The following is a 13,069-nucleotide window of genomic DNA, read 5'->3' on the forward strand; positions in this document are numbered from 1 at the left end:
AAGGAATTTTCCTTAGATTCCTATTTTGTCGAGAGTTTGTGTCATGAATCGGTGTTGAACTTTGACTAATGCCTCTTCTGCATCAATTGATAAGACCATGTGGTTCTTGTCTTTTGTTTTATTTATATGAGGGATTACATTGTTTTTCTAATGTTGAACCATCCCTGCATACCTGGTATGAAACCCACTTGGTCATGGTGAATTATTTTTTTGATATGTTGTTGAATTTTATTGGCTAGAATTTTGTTGAGGATTTTTGCATCTAAGTTATGAGGGATATAGGTCTGTAACCTGCCTAAGTTGTATTCTGTCCTTTTTTTGTGGTGTCTTTACCTGTTTTTGGTATCAGGGATATGCTAGAATGAGTTTGGAAGTATTCCGTCCTTTTCTATGCTCCGAAATATCTTAAGTAGTAGTGGTGTTAACTCTTCTCAAAGTTTGGTAGAACTCTGCAGTGAAGCCCGCTGGGCCAGGGCTTTTTTTTTTGTTGGGAGTTTTTTGATTCCCTTTCCAATGTTTTCTTTTGTTATGGGTTTATTTAGTTGTTCTTTTTTTTTAGCTCTGTTTGTGTTAGTTTAATCTAAACAACCTGGTGCCGTCAAGTTGATTCCGACTCATAGCGACCCTATAGGATAGAATACAACTTAGGCAGGTAGGTTTAGGTAGGTAGTATGTTTCTAGGAATTCATCCATTTCTTCTAGGTTTTCAAATTTGTTAAGAGTACAGTTTTTCATAGTAATCTGATATGATTCTTTTTATGTCAGTTGGGTCTGTTGTAATATTGCCCATCTCATTTCTTATTTGAGTTATTTGCTTCCTTTCCTGTTTTTCTTTTGTCAGTTTGGCCAATGGTTTATCAATTTTATTAATTTTTTTCAGAGAACCAGCTTTTGGTCTTGTTAATTCTTTCAGTTGTTTTTCTGTTCTCTATTTCATTTAATTCTGCTCTAATTTTTATTATTTTCTTTCTTCTGGTGTCTGAGGGTTTCTTTTGTTGCTCTCTTTCTATTTGTTCAAGTTGTAGGGATAATTCTTTGATTTTGGCCCTTTCTTCTTTTTCGATGTGTGCATTTATTGATACAAATTGGCCTCTGAGCACTGGTTTTTCTGAGTCCCAAAGGTTCTGATAGGAAATGTTTTCATTGTCATTGGATTCTATGAATTTCTTTATTCCATCCTTAATGTCTTCTATAACCCAGTCTTTTCTGAGCAGGGTATTGTTCAGTTTCCAAGTGTTTGATTTCTTTTCCCTGCTTTTTCTGTTACTGATTTCTACTTTTATGGACTTAGGGTCAGAGAAGATGCTTTGTAATATTTCCATGTTTTGGTTTCTGCCAAGACTTGCTCTATGACCCAATATGTGGTCTATTCTAGAGAATGTTCTATGTGCACAAGAAAAGAAAGGAGCATTTTGTATGTGTCTATGAGGTCAAGTTGGTTGATTGTGGCGTTTAGATCTTCCGTGTCTTTATTGTCTTTCTTTCTGGATGTCCTGTCCTTCACTGAAGGTGGTGTGTTGAAGTTTCCTACTGTAATTGTGGAGCTGTCTATCTCACTTTTCAGTGCTGTTAGAGTTTGTTTTATGTATCTTGCAGCCCTGTCATTGGGTACATAAATATTTAATATGGTTATATCCTCTTGGTATAATGTCCTTTCAGTCATTATATAGTGTCCTTCCTTATCCTTTGTGGTGGATTTAACTTTAAAGCCTATTTTGTCAGAAGTTAATATTGCCACTTCTGCTCTTTTTTGATTGTTGTTTGCTTGGTATATTTTTTTCCATCCTTTGAGTTTTAGTTTGCCTGTGTCTCTAAGTCTAAGGTGTGTCTCTTATAGGCAGCATATAGACAGATTGTGTTTTTTTATCCATTCTGCCACTCTCTGTCTTTTTATTGGTGCATTTAGTCCATTTACATTCAGCGTAATTATGGATAGGTATGAGTTTAGTGCTGTCATTTTGATGAGGATTTCATTTCTTTTTATGGCTGAATAATGGTGGTGCAAATGGTTAACAGGCTCGACTACTGACCACAAGGCTGGCAGTTTGAGTCCACTCAGACACCTCGGAAGAAAGGCCTGGCAACATACTTCTGAGAAATCAACTATTAAAAACCCTGTGGAAGCTCAGCTCTGCTCTGATGCACAGGGTCACCATGAGTCGCCTTGGCGGCAGCTGGTTTACTATCCCATTGTATGGATGGACCACATCGTGTTTATCCAGTCATCAGTCAATGGACTTGAACTTTTTAAAATCTCTGTCTCTATCTCTCTCAATATCAGTCATTTAGGAAAGAGCTTGTTGAGATTTTAGGTTAGACGGGGCCGTGCTGGGTCAGAGCAGCACTTCCACACTCGGGGAGCTGTCGTGGCACCTCCTTCTCACACTGCGTGTGACCACGGCAAGCACGTGTGGAAACAGGCACAGGGAGGTTTAAATCACATGCCCGCAGCCTAAGCCCAATCGTGGCAGAGCTGGACCAGCCATCCTGCAGCCCCACCCCAGCACCACTCTCCCCTCCCCCCACGGTTCCATCACACTCGCAGGCCTTGGTTTCCCCCGTTTGTAAAGCCGGTGGGTGCTGCCCTCTAGGTTGCTATCTGAACTCCGCGTTGACATGCGTTCTCTGCTCCTCAGCCTGTGAGTTCTTCAGACAGTGAGGCCCCTGACGCCGACCCCGCGGGCGGGAGTGACGCCGACGAGGACACTGGGGCCCGGGGGGCCATGGCCGTCACTGCTGTGACCACTGCAGCCGCCAGCGACAGGATGGAGAGTGACTCGGACTCAGACAAGAGCAGTGACAACAGTGGCCTGAAGCGGAAGGCCTCGGCATTGAAGGTAGGTGAAGGGTTTTTGGGGGCCGGTGAGGCACCCAGTGAGGCCTGGCCCTGCCTTCTTGTACCCTACAGTCTTGTCCAGCAGCCTGCCTCTCCCTCGTTTCCTTTTTTTTTTAACATACATTTTTAAAAATTGTGCTATTAATTTACGTATCATAAAACTCATGCTTTCACAACTGTGCAGTCTTTTTGAGTGTGGAAAAACCTACTGCCACTCTCTAGTTCCGGAACATTGTCACCACCCCGTGCCCATCAGCACCCACTCCCCATTCCCTGCTGCCTCCAGGCCCTAGGCAATGACTGAGCCACTCTCTGTCTCCACAGATTTGCCTGTTCTGGACATTTCATATAAGTGAAATCATACAATATGTGGTCCTTTGTGACCGGCTTTTTTACTGAGCATAATGTTTTCAAGGTTCATCCACATATAGTATGTATTGGTGCTTCGTTCCTTCATCCTCCTAGCTGAACCATGGTCTGTTGTGCGAGCGACCACGGGTTGTTCACCCATCTAACAGCTGATGGACGCTTCATTCATCCTCCTAGCTGAACCATGTTCCGTTGTATGGACCGACCACGGGTTGTTCACCCGTCTAACAGCGGATGGACACTTCATTCATTCATCCTCCTAGCTGAACCACGGTCCATTGTGCGGATCGACCACGGGTTGTTCACCCCTCTAACAGCTGACGGACACTTCATTCATCCTCCTAGCTGAACTATATTCCATTGTACAGATAGACCAGGGTTTGTTCACTGATCTAACAGCTGACAGACACTTCACTCATCCTCCTAGCTGAACTATATTCCATTGTACGGATAGACCATGGGTTGTTCACCCATCTAACAGCTGACGGACACTTCATTCATCCTCCTAGCTGAACCATGTTCCATTGTACGGATCGACCACGGGTTGTTTACCCGTCTAACAGCTGACAGACACTTCATCATCCTCCTAGCTGAACTATATTCCATTGTTCGGATAGACCAGGGGTTGTTCACCGATCTAACAGCTGACGGACACTTCATTCATCCTTCTAGCTGAACTATGTTTGGTTGTACGGATCGACCATGGGTTGTTCACCCATCTAACAGCTGACGGACACTTCATTCATCCTTCTAGCTGGACCATATTCCGTTATACGGATCGACCACGGGTTGTTCACCCATCTAACAGCTGACGGGCACTTCGTCCTCCTAGCTGAACTATATTCTGTTGTACGGATCGACCACGGGTTGTTTACCTGTCTAACAGCTGACAGACACTTCATTCATTCATCCTCCTAGCTGAACTATATTCCGTTGTACGGTTAGACCATGGGTTGTTTACCCATCTAACAGTTGATGGGCACTTGAGTTGTTTCCACCCTTTTGGCTGTTATGAATGACGCCACTACAAACCCTGTGTACAAGTTTTCCTGTGTACGTGTGTTCTCAACTCTTTCAAGTATATTCTTTCCCCTGCCTTTAACAGCTTCTAAATATTTGGGATCAGGAAAGGAGCAGGGCAGATCAACAAATTCTTTTGGTAGAGTAAGGCATTCTTTTTATTGTTTTTTTAAAATGACATTTGCTCTTGTTTCCACTTGTAATAAGCCATGTTCGTGATTGATAAGTCAGAAGATGAAAAAATACAAGAAGCTAGTGAAAAATACCCATATTGTGGGGAGGGGGCGGTTCTGAGCCAAGGACTCTTAACGTGCTGTTGTATATCTTCGTGGTCTCGGTGACCCCACACGGGGCGTCTGCATGTCCACATGCACGCACACAAGTGTGTAACTGACAGAATTGACAGTATATACATGCAACGTGTGTCTCATTTTTTTTCCCACTTAATATTACGTCATGGGAGTTTCTGGGTGCTGCAAATGGTTAAGCGCTCTGCTGTTAACCAAAAGGTTGGCTGTTCAAGTCTACCCAGAAGCACCTCAGAAGAAAGGCCTGGCGATCCACCATTGAGAAATCAGCCATTGAAAACCCCGTGGGGCGCAGTTCTACTCTGACACACAGGGGGTCGCCGTGAGTCGGAGTTGACAGCAGCTGGTTGTTGTTAGTATGCAGTCGCTACCTCTAGCTCGTTCCAGAATCTGTGTGTTTGTGTGTGTGTGTGTTTTGGGAATGATCCATGGTTCTTCTCAGACTTTCCATGTGGTCCCTGGCCCCGGAAAGGTTCAAAGACCCCAATTCTAGCCCAGGCTGTGAGTGGCCAGGTGGGAGGCTGCCCGCCCTGGCAGGAGAAGGCTGTGCCTGGAACCCAGGCTTCCCACCCACTGATGCGTCTGGGCCGCCCCCTTCCAGATGGCAGTGCCGAAACGATCCCGGAAGGCCTCCAGCGATCTGGACCAAGCCAGCGTGTCCCCCTCCGAAGAGGAGAACTCAGAAAGCTCGTCCGAGTCTGAGAAGACCAGTGACCAGGTGAGCAGGTGGGCACATCCCTGGGGGGCAGGGGGAGCCTGGCAAGAGCCTGATGGTGCCAGCCTACACGTCCCACATCTTGCTGCCTTCCTCCACCCAGGACTTCACTCCTGAGAAGAAGGCCGTGGCTCGGGCCCCACGGCGTGGCCCTGTTGGAGGAAGAAAGAAAAAGGTAGGGGCTGTTCTGTTTTGCCTTTTCCATACCCACCTCTGGATGACCCCTAAAGGCTTCTCACCACAGTCCCCGGCTACCGTCCACGGGTCTCGAGCCAGCTCCTCTTGGGCCCAGGTGGGGCCTGGGCCACAGATGGGCCTGCTTGCTGACTGCAGCATCCCGTAGTTTCTGAGCACTCCTATCTGCCAGGCACCTCTCTGGGAGCAGGACTCTCAGTCTGCCTGGGGAAACAGTGTTCTGGAGTACTGGCATAGGGGACTGGGGCCATCTTGAGGGTTGTGTGTATGTGTGTGCGTGTGTATGTGTGTGTACACCATGGGGACAGCAGAGTTTTGGGGCTAAAGGCAGGAGATAAGATCAGCTCGTCTAGTGGGACCTCCGTGCAAGATATTAGGAAGACGGAGTTGATTACGAGAGTGCCTCGTGGAGGTAGGGCGCGGTTGGCAGACACGTAGAAGGCAGTGTCATTTTTGTAAGAGTGGGGTATTTTAATTACTGTCGGTAAGTTGTACACCTGTAAAAAGTTGTATTTACAAGAACAACAAAAAAGGAGTAGCTGCTGAGGCTGCTTATGTACAACCAAACACCTCATGGGATTTGGTTCCTTGGTTTGGAGGTTGAGGGTCATGGTCTCAGGGGACACCCCAGTTAACTGGCCTAGTAGTGTGTTCCGTCCTTCTGTTCTCCCTCCTAGTTCATTGCTTAGGGCCTGCGGTCTTACAGGCTTGCAGGCGGCCATCCAGGGCACAATTGTTCTCTATTCACCTGGAGCAACAGAGGAGGGAGGGGAGTCAGGAACAGGAGGAGGACAGGGAATGTGTCGCTAACTGGCTCCAGGAACAACTGCCTCGTTTGCCACGAGACCAGGAGAACTGGATGGTGCCCGGCTACCATTACTGAACGTTTCCATCAAAGATTCCATAGAGGAATTCTGATCAAAAAGGGGGAAATGCAGAGCAGAATTTCAGATTCTCATGGATTCTAGACTTTCTGGAGCCACGGAGGCTGGATGAATCCCTGAAACCGTTGCCCTGAGATAACCTTGAAACCTTTAACAAAAAACACTCCCTGAGGTCACCTTGAGACTGAGCAGTAATTTAGGCTAAGTTAGTGAGGAATGTCTGCCTTGAGTGTTATGCTCTTTAAGAACGGTTTCTGTGGGATCAAATTGACAGCAGCAGCTGCAAAGATCAGATAGGAGGCTTAGGGGCAGTGAGTGTGTGTGAGTCGGGAGACAGCTCAGTAAAGGTGCTTGGGGATGGTTGCACAACTGGAACACTGATCAGTGTCACTGAATCGTACGTGTAGAAATGGTTGAATTGCGGCGTGTATTGCTATGTGTATTCTCAACAACAACAAAATAAATAAAATTTAGGGGGAAAAAATCGAGGCGAAAACTGTGGCTCTAATAGGACGCCCCACTTCACAGACAAGGAAAGGGGCCCAGGCCGGGCAGGTGAAGCACCTTGATCTTGATCAGGCAGTTGCATGAAGTACCCTTCCCGTGATTTAGCCGAAACATAGGGGATCCTACGACATTTGAGTGGGTCGGGTGGGAGGGGGCATTGCTCAGCCTTGAAGAGGCACTGGATGGGGGGCGTTGGGGACAGGTAAGGGAGCAGCGGCGATAGGCTCACTTGCTTCTGTGACACCCCGGCCGTCCCTTCACGGCCTCTCCCCAGAAGGTGGCCTCAGCCTCTGACTCCGACTCCAAAGCCGACTCAGACGGGCCCAAGGACGAGCCTTTAGTGGTGGCCAGGTCCGCGTCCTCCTCCTCCTCTCCTTCCTCCTCTGACTCAGACATGTCTGTGAAGAAACCTCCGCGGGGCAGGAAGCCAGGTAGGGGTTCCCAGCACGGCCCCCTGGTCACTCCGGAAACTTCACCCCCAAGGAAGACGGTGGTCACCGCTCTTTGTCTCTCTGTAGCCGAGAAGCCACCCCCAAAGCCCCGCGGCCGGAAGCCGAAGCTCGAGCGGCCCCCATCCAGCTCAAGCAGTGACAGGTGGGTGTCGGGGCCCAGGGCCACTCCTGGCCGGGCCACAGCCCCCGGGCGGCCCGTCCGCCTCCCCTCACCCGCCCCTGCTGCCCGCAGTGACAGTGACGAGGTGGACCGCATCAGCGAGTGGAAGCGCCGAGATGAGGAGCGGCGCCGCGAGCTGGAGGAGAAGCGGCGGCGGGAGCAGCAGGAGGAGCTGCGGCGGCTGCGCGAGCAGGAGAAGGAAGAGAAGGAGCGGCGGCGCGAGCGGGCCGAGCGCGAGGACGCCCCCCGCAGCGGGGCCAGTGACAGCAGCGGTGACGAGCTCCGGGAGGAGGACGGGCCTGTCAAGAAGCGTGGCCGCGGGCGGGGCCGAGCGCGTGGTCCTCCATCCTCGTCCGACTCAGAGCCTGAGGGCGGACTGGACAGGGAGGTGTGTGCAGTCTTGGTGGAAAGTCCGGGGGCCTGGGAGGTGGGTGACAGCCACAAGGCCTCTCCCTGGTGCCCACCCTGTTGTTGCACTTTTCAGTAAGGCTGCCTCTTTGTTCAACACCTGGGAGGGCCCAGGTGGCACAGTTACGGGCTCGACTACTGGCCGAAAGGTTGGTGATTCGAACCCATCCAGAGGTGCCTTAGAAGAAAGGCCTGGCAGTTTGCTTCTGAAAGGTCACAGCCGTGAAAACCCTGTGGAGTGGTTCTACTCTGCACACACAGGGTCGCGAAGAGTCGGGACTGACTTTATGGCAACTGGTTTGGTTTTTCTGCTTTTGTTGAGCACCCACTGTGTACTAGGCTCCATTCTAGGTGCTCAGGGTATAGCAGGGCAATAATAAACGAAACCCAGAAGCCCCTGCCCTGAGGAGAGACAGGAGTATAAGCCGTGGTGTATTTGAGAGCGTTCGCGCTAAGGAGAGGGACACGGAGACGGAGTAGGAGGGTAGACCCTGAAGGCCCCACTTGAGAAGGTGACATTTAGGGTAAGCATCTGGATGAAGTGAGGTGTGACCTGTGAGGCCATCTGGGGAAGAGCCTTCCAGGCAGAGGGCACAGCCCGTGCAGAGGCCTGGGGCAGGCCTGTGTCTGGTGCGTTGGAAGAACAGCGAGGAGGCCTGTGTTGCTGGAGCATAGTGAGCGAGGGGGAGAGAGGAGGAGAGCAGGACAGGAAGAGGACAGGGCAGGTCGTGCAGGGCCCTGTGGGCCACAGGGAGGACTTGGACTTTTGCTCAAGGGAAGCGGTTACCCTGGAGGGCTGTGAGCAGAGGGGCAGGCCCTGACTCTGATGCTCGCGCGGGCCCTCTGGTGGCTCTGACCTAGGCTCTGTGGGCCCACAGAGTCTGTTGTGTTCTCCACCCTCACTACACTTGCAGTCTGGCCTAAACCCAGAGGGTGACCTTCAGGCCCATGACTTTCTAGCCTGTGCTCAGCACTGCCACACAGTGGCAATCCCTGAGCCAGGGCCTCCACTTACTAGGGAAGCAGGCAGAGTGCCCCCCTTCTCTCCCCGTCATAACTCCCAACCCCGGGAAGCCTGGGGGCCAAGGGTTCCAGCTCCCTCTGCTGGGCAGAGGCTAGCACTTCAGACCCCGAGGTGCTTCCAGGGATGCTCCTGGCTGGGCATGGGCCCTGGGGTCTGTGTTGCCATGCTGCCCTGCCCTACTCTTACCCTAGCACTTCCAGGCAATTAGAACATGGTGGCAGGGAGTGTCAAGAACACTGCCTCTGAGCGGGACTGTGTCTGGGGGGGTCTCTTCCTGGTCCCCCAGCCCCTCCTCGCCTCCACTGTTGCAGGTGAAGAAATCCGCTAAGAAGTTGCAGCCACAGACCATCGAACCTGCGAGGAAACCCAGCCAGAAGGAGAAGAGAGGGCGTCCAGAGGAGAAGACCCGAGCTAAGTAAGCCCCAAGCTGCCCCTCTTCCCGTGGCTCCCCGGTCCCTCCTGTCCCTGGGATTCCCAGCCTCCCTGGGGTCCATCACCCCTGATGGATGGACCGGCTTCTGAATTCAACCCTGGAGCCAGATCTGGTGGAAGCTTCCGGTTCCTTGGGCCCCATCAGGCTGTGAAGGAAGCCCTGCTCCAGACTGGGGCCCTTCGCTAGAGCAGTGGATCTCATCTAGGGGGAGACTGCCCCCCACTGGACGATGTCTGGGGACATTTGTGGGTGTCACAACTGGGAGAGTGCTACTGGCATCGAATGGGTGGAGGCCAGGAACACTGCTCAACACCTTACACCGTCCAGGGCACCCCACCCCAGAGAAGGACCCGGCCCCCATGTGAGCTGTGCCAAGGTGGAGACACCCTGCCCTAGATCAGCATTCTCAGACTTTTTTAAGTCTGAGGCCCAGGATGTGGGGGGACAGCACCCAGTCCCAACCTACTTACCAAGCAGAATCCCAGCCACTGAGTGACGTGCCTGCCCTGCCGGAGCGTGGCAGCGTGGCATCAGCCGGCCAGCATGGCAGAGAATAGAGCAGGAGCCCTCAGGGACCCCAGTCGGGCCTGATGAGCTATCGTCACTCAGGAGTGCCCTGTCTCATTGTCTGTTAATAACGTACTTACTGGGCTTTGAGTAATTAGTCCTCAGCCACATGTGAAGAAAGAGCCCTACATCTCCCCTGGTTTGCTCGTAGGAACCAGAGAAAGGAGGTGCAGGCCTCCCCTTGGGCACTGCCCTTGACCTAGACCAGCACCTTGACCCTCCACAAACCCTACTTCTAGGGCCTCCTGAAGATGGTGCGCCCCCTTCCCACAGGCCCCTGGTCCCTTAGTGGTGGAGGGGTTGGCGGTGGCCAGGCCCTGTTGGTTGGGACCTAAGGGGATGCGCTCTCTGCAGGCCCCTGAAGGTGGAGCGAACCCGGAAGAGGTCCGAGGTGTTACCACCCGACAGGAAGGTTGAGAAGAAGAAAGGTGAGGGGGGCCACGCAGGGGTCAGTCAGAGACGTGGGGGGAGGCCAGAGTTCAGACTGGTGATGCTAGAGCCAGCGTGGGCTTGGCCAGGCCCCCAGCCACAGGTCGGGTGTGTGTGTGTATGAGGCGGAGCTGGGCCTGGCGGTGGACAGGTCGGCAGGTCAGCCCTTCTCCTCCATCGGGGCCCTGTGGTCTGGCGCTGCCCTGCTCACGCCCCTCATGCGCTCTTGCGCCCACAGAGCCTACCGTGGAGGAGAAGCTGCAGAAACTGCACAGCGAGATCAAGTTTGCGCTGAAAGTCGACAACCCGGTAAGGCCATTGCAGGGCTGTGGCGCTGGAGGCCCCCTTCGCCACCTCGTGCCTGGCAGCCCTTAGAAGTCTTTGGAAACTGAGGCCCAGGCAGGGCACTGGGAGTGCAGGCTCCACAGGCAGGTGGGTGGGGTCAGCCCCGGCTTCCCCATCAGGTGGTGCCACAGGTGGGTCCCTTCCACCTATCCCCTGGCTCTGTCATCCGTCTGGAGGAGGCAGCCTGGTGCTGTGGGGTCCTGCTCTCCTGTCACGAGGCCCCTCAGCAGGCGCTGTCCCTCCCCGCCCTCCCCGCCCACAGGACGTGAAACGATGTCTCAATGCACTGGAGGAGCTGGGGACGCTGCAGGTGACGTCTCAGATCCTCCAAAAGAACACGGACGTGGTGGCCACGCTGAAGAAGGTACAGCAGGAGTGCAGAGATGAAAGGGGCTGCCAGCCTGGTGAGGCGTCAGCCTGGGGTCCTCGAGGATGAGAGTGGCCGGGTAGAACTGCCAGTCCCTGGAGGGCATCTCTTAAGGAGAGCACTGCAGGGGCAGCATCTATGGGGGCTCAGGCGGGGGGCGGGGTTAGGCCTGCTGCACTTCCTGAGCCAGGCCTCTCCGTGGCCAGATTCGCCGCTACAAAGCCAACAAGGAGGTGATGGAGAAGGCGGCAGAGGTCTACACACGGCTCAAGTCGCGAGTGCTGGGCCCCAAGATCGAGGCCATCCAGAAAGCCACCCGAGCGGGGGCGGAGAAGGAAAAGGCTGAGGTGGAGAGGGCCGAGGAGCCACTGGCTGGAGAGGAGGCACCCAAGGAGAAGGCGGAGGACGAGCCGGGCACCGGTGAGAACACAGTCTCCAGTCTTCAGCGCTCGTGGGCTAAGGCAGCAGGGTACCTTTCTAGAAGGGGATTCTCGGGAGAGGCTCGGCTCAGCTTTTCCCACCCTGGCCAGTGGGCTCTGCCTTGGGGTATCCCAGGCAGTCAGGTGTAGCCGACTCAGACCCCACACTTGGGGGTCTGACAGGGTGCACCCATGGCTCACAGCACCCAGAGATGCACTGTGACAGGCCCTGACATGTGTCCCGGCCAGGGTGTAGGAACTCCCCAGAGAGGCAAGGATGGAGGCCGGGGGGTCCACAGAGGGGCTGATGGGGGAATGGGCACCCCTGGTAGAACAGTGGCCAAGGGAGTGGGCGGGCGTCCCTTCCTCTGGGTCCATGGTCCGTGTTACTGACGCTCAGAGCTGCCTGTGCAGTACGTTGGCACGACCAGCTCGGCTGGGTGGCATTGTCCTCCTCATGTGTTCTGGGCTGTGACATTCTTGTCCCCGTGTTGCTGCACCCACGTGTCAGCCTGCACCCAACTCCTGCAGGCACAACAAGCCACCCGGCCCCGCTAGCGGGGGCACTTGGGGTCAGGGGCTCCCAATTAATGAAGTGGTGGTGGTGGGTATGGAGATGCAGCTGACAGCCAGGTGCACGGGCTCCGGGGACCCTGAGGAGGGTCCTTCAGAGCCCCTGTCTCCAAGCTGGCAGGCTCTCAGTGGCTGAGACTGTGACCCCTCACTCCTGTCCAGACCTCGGCGCCCCCATGAATGGCGAGGCCACGTCCCAGAATGCCGAGAGCACAGGCGACCAGGAGCAGGAGGAAGTGCAGAACTCCGAGGAGGGTCCCCGGGGTGACTCCTCAGAAGACCTTCATGACGAGTAAGTGCCACCGGGCACGTGCTCAGGCCCCCCCGCTGTCTGCGCTGCCCCTGGGGGTCGAGGGCCCTCCGCCTCTCGCCGGGCCTTCCCGCCCCACCTTGGCAGTGTTTGTGGCTGACCCCCTAGGGGCCAGGTGGCCAGCACTTCCTGTCACCCCATTGCATGAGCTCAGGACTCAGCCCCTGGGGAAGGCCTCTGCCCCAAGCTCTGGGAGCCGCCGGACAGGCCCCTTCGAGACACCCGGTATCTGGGTTTGTCGCTGCTGTACATTTATTGAGCGGCAAGCTGTACCAGAGCTGGCGTAGGGTGCAGGGGACGCTGGCCAGCACCCCCGCGCCCCCGCCCCCCGCGTTTACAGTCTCTCCGCAGATAGGAAAACCACCGACAGCCCTCCCTCACGTCCCAGCTGTAGAGGACGGGTGGGCGGGAGGCCAGCTCCTCACCCCTCATCACGTCCCCTCACAGTCTGCGGGAGGGGCCCGATCCTGACAGGCCCGGGAATGACCGGCCGGAGCGTGAGCGGGTGCGGATGGACTCGGAGTCCCTGGATGAAGAGAGCTGAGCCCGACGTGCCCGCCTCCCCACCCGCCGGTGCCCAGGCCCGCGCCCACCGCCCCGTGGACCTCCCAGGCTGCCCATTTCTTCCCCCGACTCCCAGGAGAGCAGAGAACTTGTGGGGAAACCCCGTGCTGTTCGTTTGTATCTGTCCCCTGGGGTTTTTTCTGCCTAATTTCTGTGATTTCAAACCGACATGAAATGAATATAA

General features: G+C 54.1%; 1 protein-coding gene across 2 annotated transcripts in view; it reads left to right on the plus strand.

Moving 5' to 3' along the window:
* The window catches only part of HDGFL2 (HDGF like 2), a 30,745-nt gene extending 17,676 nt beyond the window's left edge, over nt 1-13,069 (plus strand). The window contains exons 4-16 of one of the 2 annotated variants that reach the window (XM_049876451.1): nt 2,637-2,837; nt 5,135-5,251; nt 5,352-5,423; nt 7,112-7,265; nt 7,353-7,428; nt 7,519-7,834; nt 9,190-9,293; nt 10,233-10,306; nt 10,546-10,616; nt 10,915-11,016; nt 11,226-11,439; nt 12,174-12,303; nt 12,769-13,069. In XM_049876451.1, the coding sequence (XP_049732408.1) occupies nt 2,637-2,837; nt 5,135-5,251; nt 5,352-5,423; nt 7,112-7,265; nt 7,353-7,428; nt 7,519-7,834; nt 9,190-9,293; nt 10,233-10,306; nt 10,546-10,616; nt 10,915-11,016; nt 11,226-11,439; nt 12,174-12,303; nt 12,769-12,865 (1,728 nt within the window). In that variant the 3' untranslated portion in view covers nt 12,866-13,069. Of the gene's footprint in view, nt 1-2,636; nt 2,838-5,134; nt 5,252-5,351; nt 5,424-7,108; nt 7,266-7,352; nt 7,429-7,518; nt 7,835-9,189; nt 9,294-10,232; nt 10,307-10,545; nt 10,617-10,914; nt 11,017-11,225; nt 11,440-12,173; nt 12,304-12,768 lie in introns of both variants that reach the window. The other variant, XM_049876450.1, reaches the window with a different exon arrangement.

Source organism: Elephas maximus, chromosome 3, assembly GCF_024166365.1.
Source record: "Elephas maximus indicus isolate mEleMax1 chromosome 3, mEleMax1 primary haplotype, whole genome shotgun sequence".
Taxonomy (NCBI): Eukaryota; Metazoa; Chordata; class Mammalia; order Proboscidea; family Elephantidae; genus Elephas; species Elephas maximus.